General features: G+C 59.0%; 1 protein-coding gene and 10 non-coding genes across 11 annotated transcripts; 7 read left to right on the top strand and 4 right to left on the bottom strand.

Annotated features, from left to right (window-relative positions):
* Nucleotides 1-3,162: 3,162 nt before the first annotated feature.
* Nucleotides 3,163-3,233, bottom strand: TRNAG-GCC. The gene has a single exon. It is a non-coding gene; the product is annotated as a tRNA-Gly (tRNA).
* LOC113882599 (basic proline-rich protein-like) lies at nt 3,230-5,527 on the top strand. Its single transcript, XM_027525528.1, has 2 exons — nt 3,230-4,260; nt 4,573-5,527. The coding sequence occupies exons 1-2, from the start codon at nt 3,230-3,232 to the stop codon at nt 5,525-5,527; spliced, it is 1,986 nt and encodes a 661-aa protein (XP_027381329.1).
* TRNAL-CAG lies at nt 4,509-4,591 on the bottom strand. Its single transcript has one exon. It is a non-coding gene; the product is annotated as a tRNA-Leu (tRNA).
* On the top strand, nt 5,157-5,228 carry TRNAD-GUC. Its single transcript has one exon. It is a non-coding gene; the product is annotated as a tRNA-Asp (tRNA).
* Nucleotides 5,528-5,964: 437 nt separating the features above from the next.
* On the top strand, nt 5,965-6,036 carry TRNAG-UCC. The gene has a single exon. It is a non-coding gene; the product is annotated as a tRNA-Gly (tRNA).
* A 301-nt stretch (nt 6,037-6,337) lies between these two features.
* TRNAE-CUC lies at nt 6,338-6,409 on the top strand. The gene has a single exon. It is a non-coding gene; the product is annotated as a tRNA-Glu (tRNA).
* A 6,190-nt stretch (nt 6,410-12,599) lies between these two features.
* Nucleotides 12,600-12,670, bottom strand: TRNAG-GCC. Its single transcript has one exon. It is a non-coding gene; the product is annotated as a tRNA-Gly (tRNA).
* A 1,276-nt stretch (nt 12,671-13,946) lies between these two features.
* Nucleotides 13,947-14,029, bottom strand: TRNAL-CAG. The gene has a single exon. It is a non-coding gene; the product is annotated as a tRNA-Leu (tRNA).
* A 550-nt stretch (nt 14,030-14,579) lies between these two features.
* On the top strand, nt 14,580-14,651 carry TRNAD-GUC. Its single transcript has one exon. It is a non-coding gene; the product is annotated as a tRNA-Asp (tRNA).
* Nucleotides 14,652-15,415: 764 nt separating this feature from the next.
* Nucleotides 15,416-15,487, top strand: TRNAG-UCC. Its single transcript has one exon. It is a non-coding gene; the product is annotated as a tRNA-Gly (tRNA).
* A 298-nt stretch (nt 15,488-15,785) lies between these two features.
* TRNAE-CUC lies at nt 15,786-15,857 on the top strand. Its single transcript has one exon. It is a non-coding gene; the product is annotated as a tRNA-Glu (tRNA).
* Nucleotides 15,858-24,497: the final 8,640 nt, after the last annotated feature.

Here is a 24,497-nt window from a genome sequence, read left to right as displayed (position 1 = left end):
CTGCTCAGGCTCAGCGGTGGGCTGAGGACGCAGGCAAGCCAACGACAGAAACGGGGTGCCAGACGGGGGCCAGACCTGGTCCGAGATGGGTGGGCCCGCCGTACCGCCCCAGAGACCAAAGTCACCACTCATCAGGAGCAAATGTCCAGTCTCGGGTGTGACATGGCTGGGGGCACATGGTGGGATGGGGAGTGGTGGTTGGCCGCTCGGGTGGCTGAGATTTCACGAGGACCAAGGAGAGCTCCCACGTGACCGAGCACAGCCGTCCCTCCAGGGTACACACCCGCAGAGGGCCAACCTCGGGGAGGTCTGAGGGTGCCCACACCGCCACGGACACGGCGACACTGTTTGCCATGGCCAAGACACGGAGCAAACCCCAGCGCCCATCCACACGTGGCGGGCCCGAGAAGAGGTGGCACAGATGTAGCATGGAACCATCACTCAGTCATACAGAAATAAGTCCAGTGTTGCCACTTGTCACAAGCAATGATGGACCTAGAGACTCTTACACTTGGTGAAGCACGTCAGACCGCGTTGGACAAAGGCATGTGGAACGCGTGAAAGAATACAAAACGGAGCTATTTGCCGAGGAGAAACCCACTCACGCAGAAAACCACCTTAGGGGAACGCCAGCGGAAAGGCAGCGCTGGAGGGATGCGAGTGCAGCTGGGACGAACAGATTCGCAGGACCCTGGATAAAGGGAGAAGCGCCAAGGTGATCCAGTTCAACACAGGGAATAAGCGTCAGTACCCTGGAATCCCCTCGAGTGGACAAGAATCTGAAAACATACATGAAATCCAAAATCTGTACACGGGAAACAGAAGCACTTTGCGGTCCACCGGAAACGAGCACAATATTGGAAACCCACTGTACTGGAGCAACAACCATGACTCCGACACTGGAGTCGGCTTTGCAGAAGAAACGAAATCAACAGGCAAGTAAGTCGGCGGGAAACAGGCGCGCTGTCCCAATCCCACCCTGGGTACATACCCGTGAGAGCCGCAACTCTTCATTCGGAAAGACACATGCAAACCCCACGGTCATAGCAGCACCGTTTGCCGTAGCCGAGACGTGGAGGAAACCCTAGTGCCCATCCCCAACGGCTCACCCACGTAGGTGCCATACCAGAGACAGGGAGAGAATGGGATGGCACTGAGCCGTCCACGCGAGTCCAATAGTGTCACTGGCAGCAACAGCGGAAGCTGGAGCTGCAGAATATTACCCTTGGTGAGGGAAGTCAAACAGGCAGGGTCACAGATGGGTGGAATCTTAAGTGTTGTACAAATTCACCCTTGTGGCAACCAGCGACAGACTCTCAGACTCGGGAAAGCAGCCTCGGGCTTCCCAAGGGCAGAGTCACGGACGGAGGGATGGATGAGGAGCCGGGCTCAACGGATGTACCGTACCAGTACTGCGTAGAAAGGAGAGGAGCAACAAGGATACACGGGATACTACAGGGAATGAGATCCCATATCCTGTTCACCTGTAACGGAAACCGATCTGAAACCCTCATCCTACGCGCACAGGAGTGAATCACAACGCTGTACAGCGGACACGGGCACCAGGCTGTAGTTGTACACTTCCAGAACAACAACTGCCACTCCGGGGAAGTCAATCAGTCGAGGGTCGGTCCACCAGTAGGACAAAGAAGAGCTCACATGATGATCCAGCAGACCCAATCCCGGCTACTCATCGGGAAAAGACAACACGCCCAATGGGAAGAGAGGCGGGCATCCCCCAGGGTCATCGCAGCCCTCGGTGCCGTAGCCGAGACGTGGGAAACCCTCACGTGCCAGTCGGCCCGTGGCCGGCACGAGAAGGTGAGGCAAATACGTACCGTGGAATATGACGCAGCCATCAAGTAGCAGCGGCCATCGCCATGGGCCGCAACGCCGGACGGACCCACAGAAGGGTCCGCTGCCTGAAGTGAGTCGGGTGGAGAGGGACAAAGCTCTGTGGACTCGAACAACGAATACCAGTGAATCTATGTGCAAAGGGGAAACCGACCTGGAGACGGAGAAAACGTGCATAGGGCTAGCCAAGGGGAAAGGCAGGGGAGGGACGAAGTTGGAGTCGGATCAAGAGATAGGAAGTACTGTACTTACAGTCGATGAGCAACAGAGCTTTCCTCTGTAGCATGAGAACTGTATTCGTGTCTCGCCTTAACCTACACTGGAAAATCACCTGGAAAAGAACAGGGGACTGAATCACTTTGCCGAGCACCTGAGACTAACCCAGGACTGTAAGGCAGTTCTCCTCGTGTTGGAAGAAGCAGAAAGAGGAGCAGGCCCTGGCCTGGGGTAGGGGGTAGGGGGTGGGGGGAGGCAGGCCAGTGCGCCAAATGCAAAGGCAGGTTCCTGGACAGCCTGGGATTTGGAATGGCTCAGGGAGGACCTGGGCGTGGGGGGGTGGTGTGCAAATGGGGGAGGTGGGGAGCCGGGTGGGGGTGGGATGGGGGTTGCGTTTGGGGAAGTAGGGGCACGGTGAGGGTGCAGGCTGAGGTGGTGGTGCTCTTGGGGCAGGGCTGATGCTGAGGTGAGGCGCGCAACAGGGTTTCAGGGGTATGGGGTGGTGTTTGAGGTGGTGAGGGCCGTCCCTGTTGGAGACCCATTTCTGCCGAGGGACGGGAGCTGGTGGACTTCTTTGGAACTCCTCCTGCAAGACGCTGGTCCAGGGACCCTCCAGGCGAAAGGGAGGTATGCTTGCCAGATGTGGCAACTTCCTTGCTCCTGACTGTGCAAACGTAGTGTGATTGATTCTCGGAGTGTGGGGAGAGTGAGGCAGGGAGCTTGGAGACGGACGTTGTGAAAGGTGAAGAGGTGGTGCGGGCGGCTGCCAGCCGGGGGCTATTCCTTCCAGTGCAATCCCTGAGCCCCCGGCTGGGTCCGGGTGAGGAAGCGAGCAAACACAAGAAAGGCGCCTGGACGCACGGGCGGCTGAGCCCGCAGGGCTTGGGGCCACGGAGGCTTGGCAGCAGGGCCTTTTCTGGGTGGGGTGGGGGTGGGGTGGGGTGGGCGGGGTGGTGGGCGTCTGCGTGGGAGAGGCAGCGGGCGGCAGGTAGCAGCCAGCGGTTGCAGGAGCGCTGCCTGGAGCGTCTTTCAGTCGGCAGACCTAGCTGGGCTCTGGGGCTGCACTGAGGGACCAAAAGGGGACGCTGCGGCTGCATGGGCCGGGAATCGAACCCGGGCCTCCCGCGTGGCAGGCGAGAATTCTACCACTGAACCACCCATGCACCGATGGCCAACGCCGCCCGACGCTGCCCCAGAGGCGCTGACCGCCACCCGCCCGGCACTGCTCACTGCTCGCCTGTCGCCCGTCGGCATCTATCTGCTCCATCGGAGCAGGAGACGACGGTGGGGAGCGGGGAGAGGGGGCGACCTGAAAGCCAGGATCCGGGCACGTGCAGGACCACAGGGCGCGGCGCTCTCGGAGGGTCCCACTCGGCCCGTCGCGCGCCTTCTGCGCCGACCACGGCCGCCGCGACCCTGTCGGTGTCGCCCGAGGGGGCCGGGAGCCGACGCCTCCTGCCCGGCGCCGAGATCCCTGTCAGGTGCAGGCGCAGGCGCTGCGTGGTCGCTGCGGCCGCGCGCCGACGTTCCTCTCAGCGACCGCCGGGTCCCGACCCAAAGGCGTGTGAGCCCGGCTCGTGTGCTCTGGCGGACCGCGCGCCCGAGGTCCGGCTCTGACGGGGTGGTGGTGCTGGTGAGGAGGGGCCCTTTGGCAGAGCGGCTCCTGGCTCGGGGACTGCCGGCTGAGGCAGGGAGCGCGCTCTGGAAGGGCTTGGCTCCGGCCCGGGCAGCGGCTTCCCCCGGGAAGGTCGGGGGCGCCGGCCGGGCGCCGGTGGGCGGGCTGCACGGGCACGTAGGGCTTCTGCTCCCTCCCCAGAGGAGCACCCTTCCCGGGACGGACTGGTGCCAGGAAGACCGGTGTTCGCTGGCCAGCAGGAAGGCTGGGAGGCACGTGTCCCTGGCGGGCGGCAGGCAGGTGTGGCCCGGCCAAGGCCGCAAGGCGCAGAAGCGTCGAGGGCACGCAGCACCCCCCTGGCGGGCAAGGCGGGGGCTCGGCCGCCTCGGTGTGACTGGGGAGCGCAGGCGGGCCGGCGGGGCGGGTGCGGAGGACAGGGTGCCGGCCGGAGGGAGAGCGGCCGGGGGCGGACGTGCAAGCAAGGCTGCGAGAGCGAGTTGGCCGTTCCCCGGCAGAAGTCGGAGCGCCGGCGACGCGAGGAGGGCTTGCCAGCCGCCGCGGGGCTGTGTGCTTCGGTGCGGCCGGGGGCGGGGGGGGGGGGGGGCGTGGGAGTGGGAGGGTGGGCGAGGGTGGGCGAGGGGGAGGCGGGGAGGCAGGAAAACCAGCAGCTGCAGCTGCAGCCAGCTGGGGAGGAAAGATGCGCTGAGGAGGACTGAAGGTTCCTGGGGTGGGGGTGCAGGTGGCGGGAGGCGGGGCGTGTGTGCAGCAAGGCAGTGGCGCGGGGAGGACGGGCGCGTTTGTCCGGCGGGCCAAAAGGCTGGCTTGTCAGGAGTGGGATTCGAACCCACGCCTCCAGGGGAGACTGCGACCTGAACGCAGCGCCTTAGACCGCTCGGCCATCCTGACGGCGGGCCTGACTGGGCGCGTGGCCGCTCGCCTGGCTGGGACCCGACGCGGCGCGAGCCCGGCACCCTTGGCGGGCCGCGCGCCGCGCCGCGCCCGGCAGGCAGGCAGGCAGGCAGGCAGGCAGGCAGGCGGCCGTCCGGGGTGGGTGTCGACGGAGCCGGCGCGCGGCGGTCGGCCGAGGCGCCTGGCTCGGCGGCCGGCCGCGCCCCGGACCCCGCCGGGCCGTGGGCGGGCTGGCCCCTCCCCAGCCGCGCCTCTCCTGGCCCGACGCCGGCCGGCGCGCGCCCACCGTGTCCTCGCAGCCTCGCTTGCCTTCTCGGGCCCCCTTCTCCCGGCGGAATGCCCGCGTGGGAGGCAAGAGGCGGCGCGCCCTGGGGAGTGTCCAGTGCCGCGGGGGTCCGGGGCCCTGTCGGGGTGGCGGGCTGCCGCTGTGAACGGGGCGGTGGGTTGGGTGCGCGGTTGGGTCGGGACCCGCGGTGGCCGGGGGCCCGTGCTGGGCAGGGGGACCCGTCGGCAGGCAGCCCGAGAGCCCGTGAGCGGCCGGGCGGTAGGACGGTCGCCGCCGTCCTCGTTAGTATAGTGGTGAGTATCCCCGCCTGTCACGCGGGAGACCGGGGTTCGATTCCCCGACGGGGAGGCCACACACCCTTTTTGGTGGCCGCGGTCGCTCTCTGTCCTGCCGCCAGGCCCCCAGAGGCCCTTCGTCTGGTCCCGCCGCCTTTGGGCGAGGCGCCAGGGCGCGGTGCGCGGCCTAGCCACCGTCGACCCCCTCTCCCCGAGCCCTTTGTGGTCGCCGGGCGCACGGTCGCCACGGCCGAGCGAGGGCCTCCTTGGCCACCCCACGGCCTTGCCCGACCAGAGCCGGAGCTTGCGGCCCGCGGGGCCGCCCGGCCGCCCACGCACCCACCCCCACCGGCTGCCTCGGTGGGCTCCTAGGCTCGCGACGCCCCCGCCGTGCGGCTCGGCACAGCGCCGCGACGCGTGCAGGCAGCTGGGTCCCGTGTCCCCAAGTCGTCGTGGGAAGTGGCCGCGCCCAGAGCCCGGTGGAGAAGGGCTTTGGCCAGCTGGGTGCGGGAAGCTGCGTGCCCCGCGTTGCCCGCCGGAGGTGAGGGCGGAGGCGTTCGCGGGCCGCGGCGGGGAGCGAAGGGCCGCAGGGCCGCAAGGCCGTCGGGCCGGTGGACCACGGCAACGGCGTAGCGCTGACGCGCATGGGGCGCCGCGCGGCTGCTGGTGGCGCCGGCGGCGGCGCAGAGCCTCCGGCTGACGGGGCGTCGGGGCAGGGATGCGGCGGCGGGGGGCGGCGGCGGCGGCGGCGGCGAGAGTATGCTGGGGCGAGCCCGGGGCCGGGGTCCGGCGGCCGCCCGGGCTGTGTAGCGTTGGTGGTATAGTGGTGAGCATAGCTGCCTTCCAAGCAGTTGACCCGGGTTCGATTCCCGGCCAACGCAGCGGGCCGACCTTTTGCTGAGCTGCACCGCCCTCCCGGCAGGGGCGATGGCGGGGGAGAGAGAGCTGGGAGCGGGGAGCCAGCCCGCTGGCCCGCGGCTTTTGGCGTGTGTGCGAGAAGCCGGCGGCGCGCGCAGTGTTTTGAGGGGGCTGAAAGCAAGACGGCACGCCAAGGCAGGAGGACTGACGGGGCCGGCGGGCGGCTGGACTTGCAAAGGCCGGGTGTGGGCGGCAAGGTGGCGCGGGCGGGTGGCATGGAGGCGCTGGGTTCAGCGGGAGCAGGCGAGGGCCTTGCCCCGACGCTCCCTGGTGGTCTAGTGGTTAGGATTCGGCGCTCTCACCGCCGCGGCCCGGGTTCGATTCCCGGTCAGGGAAGCCTTTCTTCTTCCTCTCCGGAGGCCTGCCACCTGCCACCTGCCGGGGTCCTCGCCGGCGACCCTCCCACCTTTACCCTTTTAGCCTACGCAATGGCAACCCACTCCAGTCCTCTTGCCTGGAAAACCCCATGGACGGAGGAGCCTGGGAGGCTGCAGACCATGGGGTCGCTAAAAGTCCCATAGGACCGAGCGACTTCACTTTCACTTTTCACTTGCATGCATTGCAGAAGGAAATGGCAAGCCACTCCAGTGTCCTTGCCTGGAGAATCCCAGGGACGGGGGAGCCTGGTGGGCTGCCGTCTATGGGGTCGCACAGAGTCGGACAGGACTGACGCGACCTAGCAGCTCAGCACTGCGCCAGAGGCCCCCGGGACCCTGCACCTCCAGCCCAAGCACGATTCAGGCCACCTCCGCCGTCCCCCGGGGCAAACCTTTGTTGGCCGCAGTGGCAACCTCGCGCCGCTTTCACCACGACCGGCCTGAGGCCTCCCATCCCCCGCCTCCCTCCCTCCTGAGGGGCTGCGGCTGCTGGCCCTGGTGGCGGCCGTGATGCTCCTGGGCTTGTGCTGGTTCTCCTGCTGTCGGGGGTGGGAGGGGGCCGGGGGCGGTGAGGAGGTGGGGTGGTATAGGGCGGGGTGGGGATAGGGGCGGGGGTAGGGGCGCGAGCTGTGGTGGTCGCCAGCGGGGGCCAGCAGCGGCAGGGGCGGTGGCCGCAGCCGAAGGTGAGCGAAGGGGATGTGCCTCGGGGGAGTGGGGGCCAGTGGCCACGGACACGCCTGCCTTCCCATGTCCCTCATGCCAGCCCCGTCTCTGGGCGGCTTGGCCACTGCGCGCCAGGTCCCGGGCTGGCTGTGACTCCCGTATGGTGCTGGTGTCTCCAAGAGGGTTCTGGTCTTGAGTGGGCTCTGGGAGGCGGACCACGGCGCCCGGGAGGCATCGGGATCAGTTCAGTCGCTCAGGGCACTGCAGCAGCCAGGCTTCCCTGTCCCTCACCAACTCGCGAGGCTTGCTCAAACTCATGTCCGTCCAGTCGGGGATGCCATCCAAGCCTCTCGTCTTCTGTCGGGTCGTCCAGGTCTCCTCCTGCCTTCCATCAGGGTCTTTCCCGTGAGTCAGTTTTGCGGGTCGGGTGGCCAGAGGATTGGCGTTTCAGCTTCAGCCTCAGTCCTTCTAATGAATATTCAGGACTGATTTCCTCTAGGATGGACGGGTTGGGTCTCCTCGCAGTCCAAGGGACTCTCAAGAGTCTTCTCCAACACCGCAGTCCAAAAGCATCAATTCTTCGGCACTCATCCTTCTTTATACTCCACCTCTCACATCTGTACGTGACCGCTGGAGAAACCGTAGCTTTCACGAGACAGCCCCTCGTCAGAGACCTCGTCTCTGCTTTTCGACATGCTGTCCAGGTTGGTCATAGCTTTTCTCCCAAGGAGCGAACGTCTTTTCATTTCGCCGGCGCGGCCGGCGTCTGCGGTGCTTTGGGGCAGCCCCCCAAAATGAAGTCTTTCCCGCTTTCCGTTCTTTCCCCGTCTATTTGCCATGAAGTGATGGGACGGGATGCCATGATCTTAGTTGTCTGAATGTTGAGTTTGAAGCCAAGGTTTTCACTCTCCTCTTTCACTTTCCTCAAGGGGCTCTTTAGTTCTTCTTCGCTGTCCCCGAGGCAAAGGGGTGAGATGGATGTGGACCTGTGCCTCGAATCCCACCACCGCTTAGTGGAAGTGAGAGAGCTCGCAGATCCAGGGCGGGGGCGGGCCGGCCCGGCTGGGCAAAGCTAGCCCACCAGCCTGGAGGCAGGCAGATGCGCTAGAGGCAGCGATGCCTGCCAGGGAGGACAACCCGACCATCAGGGTGTTTCCCTTGCCTGACCACAGCTCTCAATCCTACCGGACTGAGGCAAGATTTCCCCAGGCCTCCCTCCCCCACTCGTAACCAAAGGTGGGCACTGGGGCGCATGCAAACCCACCCACACCCACCCACCCACACCCACCCACACACACACGCACGCACAGCGCCCTGTTCCCCGCACCCCTCCCCTAGTTATGACATCTATGAGTTTCCCATTCTCATCCAACTGTCTATCCAGGATCCACTCCATCCCTCTGGCCAACCTGTCATTGTCTTCCCCTAGGAACTCTCCCCGAGGGTAATCGCCCAGCACAGTCTCCCCTTGGGCCAATCTCGAGGTCGTCTTTCCCCAAAGGGTTTCATTCCACGTCCGTTCAAGGACTGTGTCCTTCGGAGGGGAAGTGGACGGCCGACAAAGGGCACCAAAGTCCGGCCAGGGCGGCACACTCGGGTGCGATTGCGCCGAGTCCCCGTGGGAAAGGAGCCCCCGTGGCCCGACGTGTGCTTCCCGTGGCCAAAGGAGGTTTCCTTGAGGCCCCTGCCGGGGCCGTGGGCATCAGCGTGCGTGGGGGAGAGTATGGGACGAAGGTGCTTGGGGCCATGGCTGGTAGGCGCCCCACGTGGATCAGGGACCTGGGCAGAGCGATCGCAGGGAGAGGGGGTGGCGGCGAGCCAAGGGGCTGGCAGGCAGGCCCAGGGGTGCTTGGGTGGAGTCTTCCTGGAGGGCCAGCATGAAGGGATGGGTGGGGCTCGAGGGAACCTGGCGGAAAGATCGGCAGGCCGCTCGAGCAGGCCCTCTGCAGGAGCATGGGCACGGTGGCGAAGCCCTGCCAGGCGCATGTGAGAGGCTGGGACGGATCTGCGGGAGGTAGGGTTGGGCGTGGGGTCGGGGTGGGTCCGGGGAGCCGGAGGGAGGCCCGCACTGGTGAACCTCAGGGCAGGGCAGGGCAGGCCCGGCCAGGGCAGGACGTGGGAGGGGTGGCCCGAGCTCCAGGGCGTTGGTGGCGGGGCGGGCAGGGCGGGGGGGGCGGATGGGGCAGAGCCTGGAGTCTGGAGGGAAAGGCAGAGGGCAGGCCATGACAGTGATGGGACTGTGGCATGAGGAAGATGGTGGGGGAGCACTCCATTCATTTGGGCGGGGTAGCGGGTGAGCGGGCGAGCCACACTGGTGCGCGGTGCCGCAGGCTGCTCAGGCTCAGCGGTGGGCTGAGGACGCAGGCAAGCCAACGACAGAAACGGGGTGCCAGATGGGGGCCAGACCTGGTCTGAGATGGGTGGGCCCGCCGTACCGCCCCAGAGACCAAAGTCACCACTCATCAGGAGCAAATGTCCAGTCTCGGGTGTGACATGGCTGGGGGCACAGGGTGGGATGGGGAGTGGTGGTTGGCCGCTCAGGTGGCTGAGATTTCACAGGGACCAAGGAGAGCTCCCACGTGACCGAGCACAGCCGTCCCTCCAGGGTACACACCCGCAGAGGGCCAACCTCGGGGAGGTCTGAGGGTGCGCACACCGCCACGGACACGGCGACACTGTTTGCCATGGCCAAGACACGGAGCAAACCCCAGCGCCCATCCACACGTGGCGGGCCCGAGAAGAGGTGGCACAGATGTAGCATGGAACCATCACTCAGTCATACAGAAATAAGTCCAGTGTTGCCACTTGTCACAAGCAATGATGGACCTAGAGACTCCTACACTTGGTGAAGCACGTCAGACCGCGTTGGACAAAGGCATGTGGAACGCGTGAAAGAATACAAAACGGAGCTATTTGCCGAGGAGAAACCCACTCACGCAGAAAACCACCTTAGGGGAACGCCAGCGGAAAGGCAGCGCTGGAGGGATGCGTGTGCAGCTGGGACGAACAGATACGCAGGACCCTGGATAAAGGGAGAAGCGCCAAGGTGATCCAGTTCAACACAGGGAATAAGCGTCAGTACCCTGGAATCCCCTCGAGTGGACAAGAATCTGAAAACATACATGAAATCCAAAATCTGTACACGGGAAACAGAAGCACTTTGCGGTCCACCGGAAACGAGCACAATATTGGAAACCCACTGTACTGGAGCAACAACCATGACTCCGACACTGGAGTCGACTTTGCAGAAGAAACGAAATCAACAGGCAAGTAAGTCGGCGGGAAACAGGCGCGCTGTCCCAATCCCACCCTGGGTACATACCCGTGAGAGCCGCAACTCTTCATTCGGAAAGACACATGCAAACCCCACGGTCATAGCAGCACCGTTTGCCATAGCCGAGACGTGGAGGAAACCCTAGTGCCCATCCCCAACGGCTCACCCGTGTAGGTGCCATACCAGAGAAAGGGAGAGAATGGCATGGCACTGAGCCATCCACGCGAGTCCAATAGTGTCACTGGCAGCAGCAGCGGAAGCTGGAGCTGCAGAATATTACCCTTGGTGAGGGAAGTCAAACAGGCAGGGTCACAGATGGGTGGAATCTTAAGTGTTGTACAAATTCACCCTTGTGGCAACCAGCGACAGACTCTCAGACTCGGGAAAGCAGCCTCGGGCTTCCCAAGGGCAGAGTCACGGACGGAGGGATGGATGAGGAGCCGGGCTCAACGGATGTACCTTACCAGTACTGCGTAGAAAGGAGAGGAGCAACAAGGATACACGGGATACTACAGGGAATGAGATCCCATATCCTGTCACCACCTGTAACGGAAACCGATCTGAAACCCTCATCCTACACGCACAATTGGGAATCACAACGCTGTACAGCGGACACGGGCACCAGGCTGTAGTTGTACACTTCCAGAACAACAACTGCCACTCCGGGGAAGTCAATCAGTCGAGGATCGGTCCACCAGTAGGACAAAGAAGAGCTCACATGATGATCCAGCAGACCCAATCCCGGCTACTCATCGGGAAAAGACAACACGCCCAATGGGAAGAGAGGCGGGCATCCCCCAGGGTCATCGCAGCCCTCGGTGCCGTAGCCGAGACATGGGAAACGCTCACGTGCCCGTCGGCCCGTGGCCGGCACGACAAGGAGGCAAATACGTACCGTGGAATATGACGCAGCCATCAAGTAGGAGCGGCCATCGCCATGGGCCGCAACGCCGGACGGACCCACAGAAGGGTCCGCTGCCTGAAGTGAGTCGGGTGGAGAGGGACAAAGCTCTGTGGACTCGAACAACGAATACCAGTGAATCTATGTGCAAAGGGGAAACCGACCTGGAGACGGAGAGAACGGGCATAGGGCTAGCCAAGGGGAAAGGCAGGGGAGGGACGAAGTTGGAGTCGGATCAAGAGATAGGAAGTACTGTACTTACAGTCGATGAGCAACAGAGCTTTCCTCTGTAGCATGAGAACTGTATTCGTGTCTCGCCTTAACCTACACTGGAAAATCACCTGGAAAAGAACAGGGGACTGAATCACTTTGCCGAGCACCTGAGACTAACCCAGGACTGTAAAGCAGTTCTCCTCGTGTTGGAAGAAGCAGAAAGAGGAGCAGGCCCTGGCCTGGGGTAGGGGGTAGGGGGTGGGGGGAAGCAGGCCAGTGCGCCAAATGCAAAGGCAGGTTCCTGGACAGCCTGGGATTTGGAATGGCTCAGGGAGGACCTGGGCGTGGGGGGGTGGGGGGTGTGCAAATGGGGGAGGTGGGGAGCCGGGTGGGGGTGGGATGGGGGTTGCGTTTGGGGAAGTAGGGGCACGGTGAGGGTGCAGGCTGAGGTGGTGGTGCTCTTGGGGCAGGGCTGATGCTGAGGTGAGGGTTTCAGGGAGATGGGGTGGTGTTTGAGGTGGTGAGGCCGTCCCTGTTGGAGACCCATTTCTGCCGAGGGACGGGAGCTGGTGGACTTCTTTGGAACTCCTCCTGCAAGACGCTGGTCCAGGGACCCTCCAGGCGAAAGGGAGGTATGCTTGCCAGATGTGGCAACATCCTTGCTCCTGGCTGTGCAAAACGTAGTGTGATTGATTCTCGGAGTGTGGGGAGAGTGAGGCAGGGAGCTTGGAGACGGACGTTGTGAAAGGTGAAGAGGTGGTGCGGGCGGCTGCCAGCCGGGGGCTATTCCTTCCAGTGCAATCCCTGAGCCCCCGGCTGGGTCCGGGTGAGGAAGCGAGCAAACACAAGAAAGGCGCCTGGACGCACGGGCGGCTGAGCCCGCAGGGCTTGGGGCCACGGAGGCTTGGCAGCAGGGCCTTTTCTGGGTGGGGTGGGGTGGGGTGGGGTGGGGCGGGGTGTTGGGCGTCTGCGTGAGAGATGCAGCCGGTGGCAGGTAGCAGCCAGAGGTTGCAGGAGCGCTACCTGGAGCGCCTTTCAGCAGGCAGATCTAGCTGGGCTCTGGGGCTGCACTGCGGGACCAAAAGGGGACGCTGCGGCTGCATGGGCCGGGAATCGAACCCGGGCCTCCCGCGTGGCAGGCGAGAATTCTACCACTGAACCACCCATGCACCGATGGCCAATGCCGCCCGACGCTGCCCCAGAGGCGCTAACCGCCACCCGCCCGGCACTGCTCACTGCTCGCCGGTCGCCCGTCGGCATCTATCTGCTCCATCGGAGCCGGAGACGACGTTGGGGGAAGGGGGGGCGAGGTAGGGGGCCGACCTGAAAGCCAGGATCCGGGCACGTGCAGGACCCCAGGGCCCGGCGCTCTCGGAGGGTCCCACTCGGCCCGTCGCGCGCCTTCTGCACCGACCACGGCCCCCGCCACCCTGTCGGTGTCGCCCGAGAGCGCGTGAGCCGACGCAGTCTACCCGGCGCCGGGATCCCTGTCAGGTGCAGGCGCAGGCGCTGCGTGGTCGCTGCGGCCGAGCTCGCCGACGTTCCTCTCAGCGACCGCCGGGTCCCGACCAAAGGCGTGTGAGCCCGGCTCGTGCGCTCTGGCGGACCGCGCGCCCGAGGTCCGGCTCTGACGGGGTGGTGGTGCTGGTGAGGAGGGGCCCTTTGGCAGAGCGGCTCCTGGCTCGGGGACTGCCGGCTGAGGCAGGGAGCGCGCTCAGGAAGGGCTTGACTCCGGCCCTGGCAGCGGCTTCCCCCGGCAACGGGCGCAGTGGCGCCGAGATCGGGGGCGCCGGCCGGGCGCCTGTGGGTGGGCTGCACGGGCACGCAGGGCTTCCGCTCCCTCCCCAGAGGAGCACCCTTCCCGGGACGGACTGGTGCCAGGAAGACCGGTGTTCGCTGGCCAGCAGGAAGGCTGGGAGGCACGTGTCCCTGGCGGGCGGCAGGCAGGTGTGGCCCGGCCAAGGCCGCAAGGCGCAGAAGCGTCGAGGGCACGCAGCACCCCCCTGGCGGGCAAGGCGGGGGCTCGGCCGCCTCGGTGTGACTGGGGAGCGCAGGCGGGCCGGCGGGGCGGGTGCGGAGGACAGGGTGCCGGCCGGAGGGAGAGCGGCCGGGGGCGGACGTGCAAGCAAGGCTGCGAGAGCGAGCTGGCCGTTTCCCGGCAGAAGTCGGAGCGCCGGCGACGCGAGGAGGGCTTGCCAGCCGCCGCGGGGCTGCGTGCTTCGGCGCTGCGGGGGCGGGAGGGGCCGTGGGAGTGGGAGGGTGGGCGAGGGGGAGGCGGGGAGGCAGGAAAACCAGCAGCTGCAGCCAGCTTTGGAGCCAAAATGCGCTGAGGAGGACTGAAGGTTCCTGGGGTGGGGGTGCAGGTGGCGGTGGAGGGCGTGTGTCGAGAAAGGCAGTGGCGCGCGGACGACGGATGCGTTTGTCCGGCGGGTCAAAAGGCTGGCTTGTCAGGAGTGGAATTCGAACCCACGCCTCCAGGGGAGACTGCGACCTGAACGCAGCGCCTTAGACCGCTCGGCCATCCTGACGGCGGGCCTGGCTGGGCGCGTGGCCGCTCGCCTGGCTGGGACCCGACGCGGCGCGAGCCCCGGCGCCCTTGGGGGGCCGCGCGCTGCGGCGCGCCAGGCAGGCAGGCAGGCAGGCGGCCGTCCGGGGTGGGTGTCGACGGAGCCGGCGCGCGGCGGCCGGCCGAGGCGCCTGGCTCGGCCGCCTGTTGCGCCCCGGACCCAGCCGTGCCCTCGGCGTGCCGGCCCCTCCCCAGCCGCGCCCCTCCTGGCCCGACGCCGGCCGGCGCGCGCCCACCGTGTCCTCGCAGCCTCGCTTGGCTTCTCGGGCCCCCTTCTCCCGGCGGAATGCCCGCGTTGGAAGCAAGAGGCGGCGCGCACTGAGGAGTGTCCAGTGCCCCGGGGGTCCGGGGCCCTGTCGGGGTGGCGGGCTGCCACTATAACGGAGGCGGTTGGTTGGGTGCGCGGTTGGGTCGAGACCCGCGGTGGCCGGGGGCCCGTGCTGGGCAGCGGGACGCGTCGGCAGGCAGCCCGAGAGCCCGTGAGCGGCCGGGCGGTAGGACGGTTGCCGCCGTCCTCGTTAGTATAGTGGTAAGTATCCCCGCCTGTCACGCGGGAGACCGGGTTTCGATTCCCCGACGGGGAGGCAATACACCCTTTTTGGTGGCCGCGGTCGCTCTCTGTCCTGCCCTCAGGCCCCCAACGGCCCTTCGTCTCGTTCCGCCGTCTTTTGGCGAGGCGCCAGGGCGCTGTGCGCGGCCTAGCCACCGTCGACCCCCTCTCCCCGTGCGGCCCTCCAGCCTGAGCCCTTTGTGGTCTCCGGGCTCACGGTCGCCACGGCCGAGCGAGGGTCTCCTTGGCCACCCCATGGCCTTGCCCGACCAGAGCCGGAGCTTGCGGCCCGCGGGGCCGCCCGGCCGCCCACGCACCCACCCCCACTGGCTGCCTCGGTGGGCTCCTAGGCTCGCCACGTCCGCGCTGTGCGGCTCGGCACAGCGCCGCGACGCGTGCAGGCAGGTGGGACCCGTGTCCCCAAGTCGTCGTGGTAAGTTGCCGCGCCCATCGCCTGTTGGAGAAGGGCTTTGGCTAGCTGGGTGCTGGAAGTTGCGTGCCCCTCGTTGCCCGCTGCGGTTGAAGGCGGAGTGGTTCGCGGGCCGCGGCGGCGAGGAAGGGCCGGAGGGCCGTAAGGCTGCGTGAGCGCCGCCCCGGGGCGTTCGGTCCGCTAGACTCCGGCTGCCGCTTAGCGGTTGCGCGGATAAGGCGCCGCTTGGCTGCTGGCGCCGGCGGCGGCGCACATCCTCCGGTTCGCGGGGCGTCGGTGCAGTGATACGGAGGCGGCGGCAGCTTCGGCGTCGAGAGTATGCTGTGGCGACCCCGGGCGTGGGATCTGGAGGCCGCTCGGGCTGTGTAGCGTTGGTGGTATAGTGGTGAGCATAGCTGCCTTCCAAGCAGTTGACCCGGGTTCGATTCCCGGCCAACGCAGCGGGCCGACCTTTTGCTGAGGTCCACCGCCCTCCCGGCAGGGGCGTTTGTGGGAGAGAGAGCTGGGAGAGTGGAGCCAGCCCGGTGGCCCGCGTCTTTTGGCGTGTGTGCGAGAAGCGACGGTGTGCACAGTGTTTTGAGGGTGCTGAAAGTAAGACGGCACGCCAGGGCAGGCGGACTGACAGGGCCGGCGGGCGGCTGGACTCGGAAAGTCCTTGTGTTGGCATCAAGGGGGCGCGCGCGGGTGGCATGGAGGCGCTTCGTTTAGTGGGCGCACGAGAGAATGGATCCCCGACGCTCCCTGGTGGTCTAGTGGTTAGGATTCGGCGCTCTCACCGCCGCGGCCCGGGTTCGATTCCCGGTCAGGGAAGCCTTTCTACTTCCTCTCCGCCTGCTACCTACCGTTGTCCTCTCCCGCGACCCTCCCACGCTTTTAACCTTCTCTTGCTAAGCGCTGCGCCAGAGCACCCTGGGACCCTGCACCTCCAAGCCAAGCACGATTCAGGCCACCTCCGCCGAACCCCGGGGCAAACCTTTTGGCCACAGTGGCAACCTCGAGCCGCTTCCATCATGAGCCGCGTGAGGCCTCCCATCCCCCGCCTCCCTCCCTCCTGAGGGGCTGTGGCTGCTGGACCTGGTGGCGGCGGTGATTCTACTGGGCTTGTGCTGGTTCTCCTGCTGTTGGTGGTGGTAGGAGGTGAGGTTGGATAGGGCGGGTGGGGGTCGCGGTGGGCGTCGGGGCGCGGGCCGGCAGCCGAAGTTGAGCCAGGAGTTCTGCCTCTGGGAGTGGGGTTATGGTGAGGGTTCAGGCTGATGTGGTGATGGTCTTGGGCAGGGCTGATGCTAAGGTGAGTGGGGAAGAGGGTTTCAGGGGAGGATTGATGTTTGATGTGGTTGTGGCCGTGCAGTTAGAAACCTATTTCTGCTGAGGGACAAAAGATGAATAGAGATTACAGTGTGCCAGGAGCTTGTGGACTTCTATTGAACTTTTTTTTTTTTTTAATTTATTTTTAAATTTTATTTTATTTTTAAACTACAATATTGTATTAGTTTTGCCAAATATCGAAATGAATCCGCCACAGGTATACCTGTGTTCCCCATCATATTGAACTCTTAAGTTGATTGCATGGTACCCCCAATGAATTTGAAATTATTGTGCTGGATGTGGCAACTTCTGTAATCCTAGTTATGCGAATTAGTGTGATTTTCAGAGTGTGTATAGTGACTCAGACTCAGACAGTTGGATAGTTGGTGGTAGGTGACGAGATTGCTGATGCTGTTCTCAAATCTGATACAGTTTGCAAAATTCAATTTGTCATGAATGTGTCTGAATTTCCCGCCACTGTGACTACTACCTGCTTTTACTTTGGATGTCTGAACCATAGGTGCTGCCATTTTGACTCTTAAATACACTATACTCATCAATCGTGAACGTAGATATAGAAGGTATGTTTAATAAACCACAACACCAACTGCTGTGATCAATAAAATTTAAGTTAGATTATGATTAAAGTTCCTTAAAACCAGATAGGTGATCTACATGTCAAAGGCACAGGAAGAGAAATACGGATTGGTTTCATACATGGGAGCATAAACACCCTGCGGGAACTATAAGATAAAAGCGCTCTTGTCAGCCATACTTAATTACTCATGGCGAAATAGCAAACCAGTGCAATATAGACGAGTCTCTCAGGGTTGCAGTTCCCCAGGCCTCAAAAGTGGAGAAGGCAATGGCACCCCACTCCAGTACTCTTGCCTGGAAAATCCCATGGGCAGAGGAGCCTGGTGGGCTGCAATCCGTGGGGTTGCGAAGAGTCGGACACGACTGAGTGACTTCACTTTCACTTTTCACTTTCATGCACTGGAGAAGGAAATGGCAACCCACTCCAGTGTTCTTGCCTGGAGAATCCCAGGGACGGGGGAGCCTGGTGGGCTGCCGTCTATGGGGTCGCACAGAGTCGGACACGACTGAAGTGACTTAGCAGCAGGCCTCAAAACGGAAATTTCCAAGCAATGTTCCACTATATTCAAAGCCAATGCAATAAAGGAAAACACCCTTGTCAGGGCTCAAAGGCCATGGATGTCTCAACCACCCAATCCTAGTACTGATACACATAGACATACTTAAAAACAACAAATATGTTTCCACCAACAAAAGATCAGACAAGCTGTAGCCCCCAAATTCCACTTCCAGTGCCAGATGGAGACTTCCAGATTGACCTGGCTCCTGAAAGAGAATGAATCTAGAGTGTCTCATAATCAGTCCTGAATGGTTCAGTCCCTGAAAGGGAAGTGAGCCCAGATGGTGCAGGTAGAATTTTCCCATCCTGCACAAGCCAGAGTGGCTCTTCCCAATTCAATCAACACACACAAAAACACCAACAACTAACACGGTATGGTCACAGAGACAGAGAATCAGAAGAGGTATAGTCCAAAATTTTACTCCCAGTGCCAGATGGAGGTCTCCAAACAGATTGGCCCAGCTCTTGAAAGAAAGATCCAGAGTGGCTTGCAATGAGCCTGCTCTTGGGTGGCCTCAGCCTTCAATGTCTTGGAGCAAGGCTTGGGCTCCCAGCCAGAGACTGAGCTGAGTCATAGCAGTGAAAGCACCAGATCCTAGCCACTAGACCAGTGGTCAGTGACAAGGGCCCTGGCCCTTTGGCTTTGCAGAAAAGAATATGCCTCCTGCCTTAAGCCCAGATTGGCTCACAGTGAGCCCAAAGTGGCTCAGTCCTTGCAAGGCAATGAGCCTGGATAGAATAGAGAGAAAATTTCAGCCTGCACAAACTGGAGCAAATCACCCCCAAGTGATGCAGAATATGGATTGTAGCTCAGGACATTTCTTGGCTCCAAAAAGCCTCATGCTGTGGTGGCTGGGGCCTGTCAGGAAGAGTCCCTTTATCTTCCCCAGAGTAAAATGAGCTCCTGCAGCAGCTGCTGCTGCTAAGTCACTTCAGTTGTGTCCGACTCTGTGCGACCCCATAGACGGCAGCCCACCAGGCTCTGCCGTCCCTGGGATTCTCCAGGTAAGAACACTGGAGTGGGTTGCCATTTCCTTCTCCAATGCATGAAAGTGAAAAGTGAAAGTGAAGTTGCTCAGTCGTGTCTGACTCCTAGCTACCCCATGGACTGCAGCCCACCAGGCTCCTCCATCCATGGTATTTGCCAGGCAAGAGTACTGGAGTGGGTTGCCAAGAGGCTGCTCCTGGCTGAAGTCAGTCTGCCATGGACACAGACTCCTGACTGGGTCACCAAACTCAACTTTGTGTGCCTAACAGTAAGGCCAAACAAACGAAAACATCAGAGTTTGGAGCAGAGAAAATTTTATTGCAGGGCCAAGCAAGGAGATTGAGTGGCTTGTGCTCATAAAAAGAGGAACTCTCATTTAGTTTTGGGGGAGAATTTTTATGGGCAAAATTTAGAGTGAGGGCTGAAGGGTGTATGACTTCTAATTGGGTGATGGTGAGGAAACCAGGTGGTATTCCAGTAATCAAGGGCTCAATCTGAAGTTACCATCCTTTACCTGAGTGAGGACCTTAGTTTCTGCAGAACTGAAAGGTATTGTTATGTATAATCCTTCAGGAGGAACCAGGACCTTGCCCAGTAGATGCCTTGACTTGACTGCTTGACTGTTTCTCCTTTGTTTCTGCATTCCCTCACTTCCCTGATTAGGAAGTGTTTCAATTTGCTCTTTGGAATCAGTGTAGAAGGCTGAAGCCTTTTTTTTCTGAAAACAAGAAAGGGAAGCAGAAAATATCTGCACTCCAGAGGGCCCCACATGGTCCTGTTCATTTCAGTTTTCTTTTAGAAACATCTCCTTGTAATTTGTTCTTTCTTTAGTCTTTTCTCAGCTGTGATGGGAAAGAGAGATATGTTTTTGTTTTATCAGTTCAGTTCAGTTGCTCAGTCATATCCGACTCCTTGTGACCCCATGAATCGCAGCATGCCAGGCCTCCCTGTCCATCACCAACTCCCGGAGTTTACTTAAACTCATGTCCATCGAGTCAGTGATGCCATCCAGCCATCTCATCCTCCGTCGTCCCCTTCTGCTCCTGTCCCCTATCCCTCCCAGCATCAGAGTCTTTTTCAATGAGTCAACTCTTCGCATGAGGTGGCCAAAGTACTGGAGTTTCAGCTTTAGCATCAGTCCTTTCAAAGAACACCCAGGACTGATCTCCTTTAGAATGGACTGGTTGGATCTCCTTGCAGTCCAAGGGACTCTCAAGAGTCTTCTCCAACACCACAGTTCAAAAGCATCAATTCTTCAGCGCTCAGCCTTCTTCACAGTCCAACTGTCACATCCATACATGACCACTGGAAAAACCATAGCCTTGACTAGACGAACCTTTGTTGGCAAAGTAATGTCTCTGCTTCTTAATATGCTGTCTAGGTTGGTCATAACTTTCCTTCAGAAGGAAAAATAGTTTTCCCTCTATTCTTCTAGGGTCTTGGCTGAGATGACCCTCCTCCATCTGCCTTATAATAAAACATTAATGGAGGACTTCTCTGGTGGTCCGTTTGTTAAGAACATGCCTGCCAATGCAGGCCTGGAGAAGGAAATGGCAACCCACTTCAGTACTCTTGCCTGGAGAATCCCATGGAGGGAGGAGCCTGGTAGGCTGCAGTCCATGGGGTCACAAAGAGTCAGACACGACTGAGCAACTTCACTTTCTTTCACTTTCTTTGCCAATGCAGGGGACATGGGTTCAATCCCTGGTCCAGGAAGATGCCACATGCTTTGGGTCAACTAAGCTTGTATGCCACAGCTACTGAGCCCATGCATTGAAATTACTGAAGGCTGTGCACTCTAGAGCTCCTGCTCTGCCACAGGAGAAGCCATTCGAATGAGAAGCAGGCGCCCTGCAACTAGAGCATAGTCCCTGCTAACCACAACTAGAGAAAGCCCACACACAGTGATGAAGACCCATTGCAGCCAAAGTTAATTTTATATAGGAGGTATACATATTATTAAAGTTGTTTGTTTTCCTCCATCAATTTTTTTTTTAATTTATTTTTGGTTGTACTGGGTCTTCATTGCAGTATGTGGGCTTTCTCTAGTCGTGGTGAGTGGGGGTAACCCTAGTTGCAGTGCATGGGCTGCTCAACTCGGGGAGATGGTGAGGGACAGGAAGGCTCAGCGTGCTGCAGTGCGTGGGGTCTCAAACAGTCAGACTCAACTGGGTGACTGAACAACAACCACACACCTCCTGTATACATAAGAGATACCCAGGAAAGCTGAATGGCTCCCTGAAATGGCTCAAGTCATTACCTTAAATACTGCTGCTGCTGCTGCTGCTAAGTCGCTTCAGTCGTGTCCGACTCTGTGCGACCCCATAGATGGCAGCCCACCAGGCTCCCCCATCCCTGGGATTCTCCAGGCAAGAACACTGGAGTGGGTTGCCATTTCCTTCTCCAGTGCATGAAAGTGAAAAGTGAAAGTGAAGTTGCTCAGTCGTGTCCGACTCTTAGCAACCCCATGGACTGCGGCCCACCAGGCTCCTCTGTCCATGGGATTTTCCAGGCAAGAGTACCGGAGTAGGGTGCCATTGCCTTCTCTGACCTATATTCTGCTAAAAACAGAAGAAAGATTTTGGAAGTGGGGGAGTGAGTTATGGCAAGTTATTAGGAAAAGTGCATTAAAGGGTAAGATTATTATTGCAGGTTTTAGTCTGTGCCTTCTGCAGAGATAATAATTTCTTATGATTTAGGGTGATTCTTCTCTTCCTGGTATGTATAGCGATATATCTGTACAAATGGGGATTTCCTTTCTAAATGTAACTTTCCCTTACACAGAGAAAATTCTGCTTAGTTTTCAGAGCTTTTCTAGTGTCTGCTGTTTCAAGCAGCTCAAGATAATCCTTATGACAGTGAGGCATATTTTGGGGTGGTATATTCTGCTTCCCTTCTCAACCAGTAACAAAGAGACACTTAGGTGAGAGAGCTAATTCTTAGGTAGGTTGATAAGGAAACCAGGGCCCTCAAGGAGGAGGAAGGGATAAACTTTTTCTTCTACATTCCTACATCTTAGTCACATAAGATGTTTTTTCTTAAGCTCTGAGTTGTTATGGCAACAATCTATTTTGCCTTAAACTAACTTTCTTTAAGCTCAGAGCTAATGATTACACAATAAAACAACACATCTTGCTCAAGTTATGTTTTTCCTTAAGCTCTGTACTAATGATTATGTAACAACAATGTATCTTTCTTGAGGACATGTTTCTCCTTCTTCACAGAAGTCTTCTGACTAATCCTATTATCTTAAGATGTATGTTGTGGGAGTGGGTCTGTTAAGACCTTTACAAACTTGAGACATTCTTTTGATCTATTGCTAGTAACCAATTGAAAAAGTATATAGATCCCTTGCTGAGTCTGCCCCCTTCTGATGTCTATGTCAGAAGCTTTCTCTGTCCCGTTTTCACCTCAATAAATCTTTTGCTGCACGAAGCTCTGAGTGAGTGAAGCTACGTCTTTGGTCCTGAAGCTAAATTCTCTCCTTTTGAAATAATAAATCCAACCTTGTTCACCATAAGCTATCACTAGGTTTTTCTAAAATAATGCAAATACTTAAGCTGTAGCCAATCAAATAATTTCCTTGCTTTGCTTCCATCTTTTATCTAAAGCAGTCTTTCTCCAAGTTCCTATTGGTGGACCACTCAATCACTTCTGTGGAGCCCTACACCAAAGTCATAGGTGTGGAGCCCTGAACCAAGGTCACAGGACAAAAATCCCTGGAAGTGACCAAGCCCCATAGGAACTGTTGCCATGAGCCTTCGGGTCTAAACCAGTCAGTTTCCTGACTCCATATTAGGTAAAATACCCACCCTATTACCCATCCTGTAGCATCCTCTGTGCATGCGTGCTCAGTCACTTCAGTTGTGTCTAACTCTTTGCAACCCTATGGACTGTAGCCTGAAAGGCTCCTCTGTTCATAGAATTCTCCAGAATGGAGAATACTGGAGTTGGTTCCTGTTCCCTCCTCCAGGGGCTCTTCCTGACCCAGAGGTCAAACCTAGGTCTGCATTGCAGGCCGATTCTTTTTACTACCGAGCCACCGGGGAAGCCCATAACACCCTAACCAGTTACCTAATGCCACCATTCCAGTAGGAATTTTCTCTGTCTTGAGGCTATAAAAATTGGCTACTAGCCTGCGAAAGGTTCAGATTTCCCTTGCAGCTCTAACAGTGTCTCCTACTGTAATAAATGTTATTCTCCTCTCATTCTGCCTTATGTTTGGAAATTCTTTTCCAACCCATGCACAGACCACACTATTTTGGTGGCCTATACAGGGATTTGGGGTCTCTTCCATCACCTGTTCTTTTTCAGAGGAGCCCTCTGTGAGCAAGCAAGAGCCTGTGGCAGCAATTGAGGACCTCTGGCCAGGGTTACCATCTGGTGTATTCCAAAGGCCCTACAGCCGACTGTGTCCCAGTAGCTACCACCCAAATAGGTGAGGGTCTCACTTTTTGACTTCTTTCCAAATGATGACTAGGCCAGTCAATATTGTGCAGGCATGGGTCAGACACTTAAGAGACCTTAGGGTGTCTGCCACTTGAAAGTTCCCTTGAAGGATAAGGGAGTTATGGGATGGACCAGACCACAAGGGCATCCACCTTCAACAAGACAACTTGCGTGCTCCATGTCAGGCACATATTACTTCAAGCAAAACAGAGCCCATTGTCCGCTGGCCACTGCCTCCCCAACAGGATTGTAAGGTGGAATCCCCAGCCTGTCTTCCCTATCACTTTCACTTCTTTTCCTTTCCATCTGGGTTGATTTAAGGAGCCTAAGTGTTGCCTGTGAGCCATCCCAAGAGTGCCTTCCACATTTCAGGGAAGTGCCAAATGGTGAGTTACCCAGTTGCTCCCAGGAATCTCTGTCTTTCCCTGCCTGGGTCACATGGTTCTTTAGCTTGTAGGTTCTCAAGAAGCAACTCTTAGGATGATTGGCTGTTTTGTGCCATTAGTCACATGGAGAGATCACTGGGACAAAGGTATGCCTTTCTGTAAGCTGGTGACTAAGTACTTGCAGTCTATGGCATGTAGGCTAAGAATGGTATATCCTAGGAGCCTCTCAGACACACCCCTTGGCTACATCCTCAGGAACTGAAAAAATTTGATCTTGAAAATCTCAAAAAGGACTGGCCCCGATATAAATTGGAGGACCAAAAAAAAAAAAAAAAAATGCCCTCCGAATGGCACACCAGATTGTAGCACAATCCTTCAACTTAATCTCTTTTGCCACAAGCAGGAAAGGACTCAGAGGTTCTTGATGTTCAGTCCTTCATGGCCCTTAGTCAGAATTCAGATTTGAGGGACTCATGCCACATGTATCTTTCTGTTGTTGCCTTTTCCCCCATCCCTCTCTGTCTTCTGCTCCATCAGATTGCCTAGATGACCTCTACTTGACCTTTCCTATCCATGTGCACATGTGCTAAGTCACTTTAGCCGTGTCCGACTCTTTGGAACCCTATGGACTGTAGCCTGCCAGGCTTCTCTGTCTATGGGATTCCCCAGGCAAGAATCCTGGAGTGGGTTGCCATGCCCTCCTCCATTCGTATCCATATTTGATCTCTGTTGTCAGAGACAGGGAAAGGATTCTGAAGTTCCCTTTGGTCTAGGACTTTCTCCTATAATCAAATGCCTGAGGGATCAAAAAACTCTCCTAATATTCTAAAGAAGCCCCTTCTAACTACTCCTATCTCTCAGGGTGGGAAGGGACCAAACTTCCCCCAACCCCTCCAGATTCTTCTGATCAAACGGAAGACCTCACCTCCCCAGAGGGTCAGTCTCTGCTGGGACAACATCTTATCAGTCAGTCTGCCCCTGTTATCAGAGCCGATTTGAGTACTATCTAAATTTTAGCTCTGAGTCCATAACCACAGAAAGAAAAAGACAATATGGCCATGATATTAGACCCTGGAGAAAACTGATTAAAATGAAACCTTTTTGAAATTACAAAACTGTTCTTGCATATGCAACTAGAGAAAGTTAGCTTGTTAAGCAAAAATATG

The sequence above is a fragment of the Bos indicus x Bos taurus genome, chromosome 3 (genome assembly GCF_003369695.1).
Source record: "Bos indicus x Bos taurus breed Angus x Brahman F1 hybrid chromosome 3, Bos_hybrid_MaternalHap_v2.0, whole genome shotgun sequence".
In the NCBI taxonomy this organism is placed as follows: Eukaryota; Metazoa; Chordata; class Mammalia; order Artiodactyla; family Bovidae; genus Bos; species Bos indicus x Bos taurus.
Note: the sequence above shows the minus strand (reverse complement) of the source record. Positions and strands in the feature narration are given on the sequence as shown.

Excerpts from the sequence above, each read along its gene's own strand:
- LOC113882599 (XM_027525528.1), top strand. The coding sequence starts at position 3,230 with ATGCACCGATGGCCAACGCCGCCCGACGCTGCCCCAGAGGCGCTGACC. Across the intron at positions 4,261-4,572 it reads CCGCGGGGCTGTGTGCTTCG|ACCGCTCGGCCATCCTGACG; the intron begins GTGCGGCCGGGG and ends GCAGCGCCTTAG.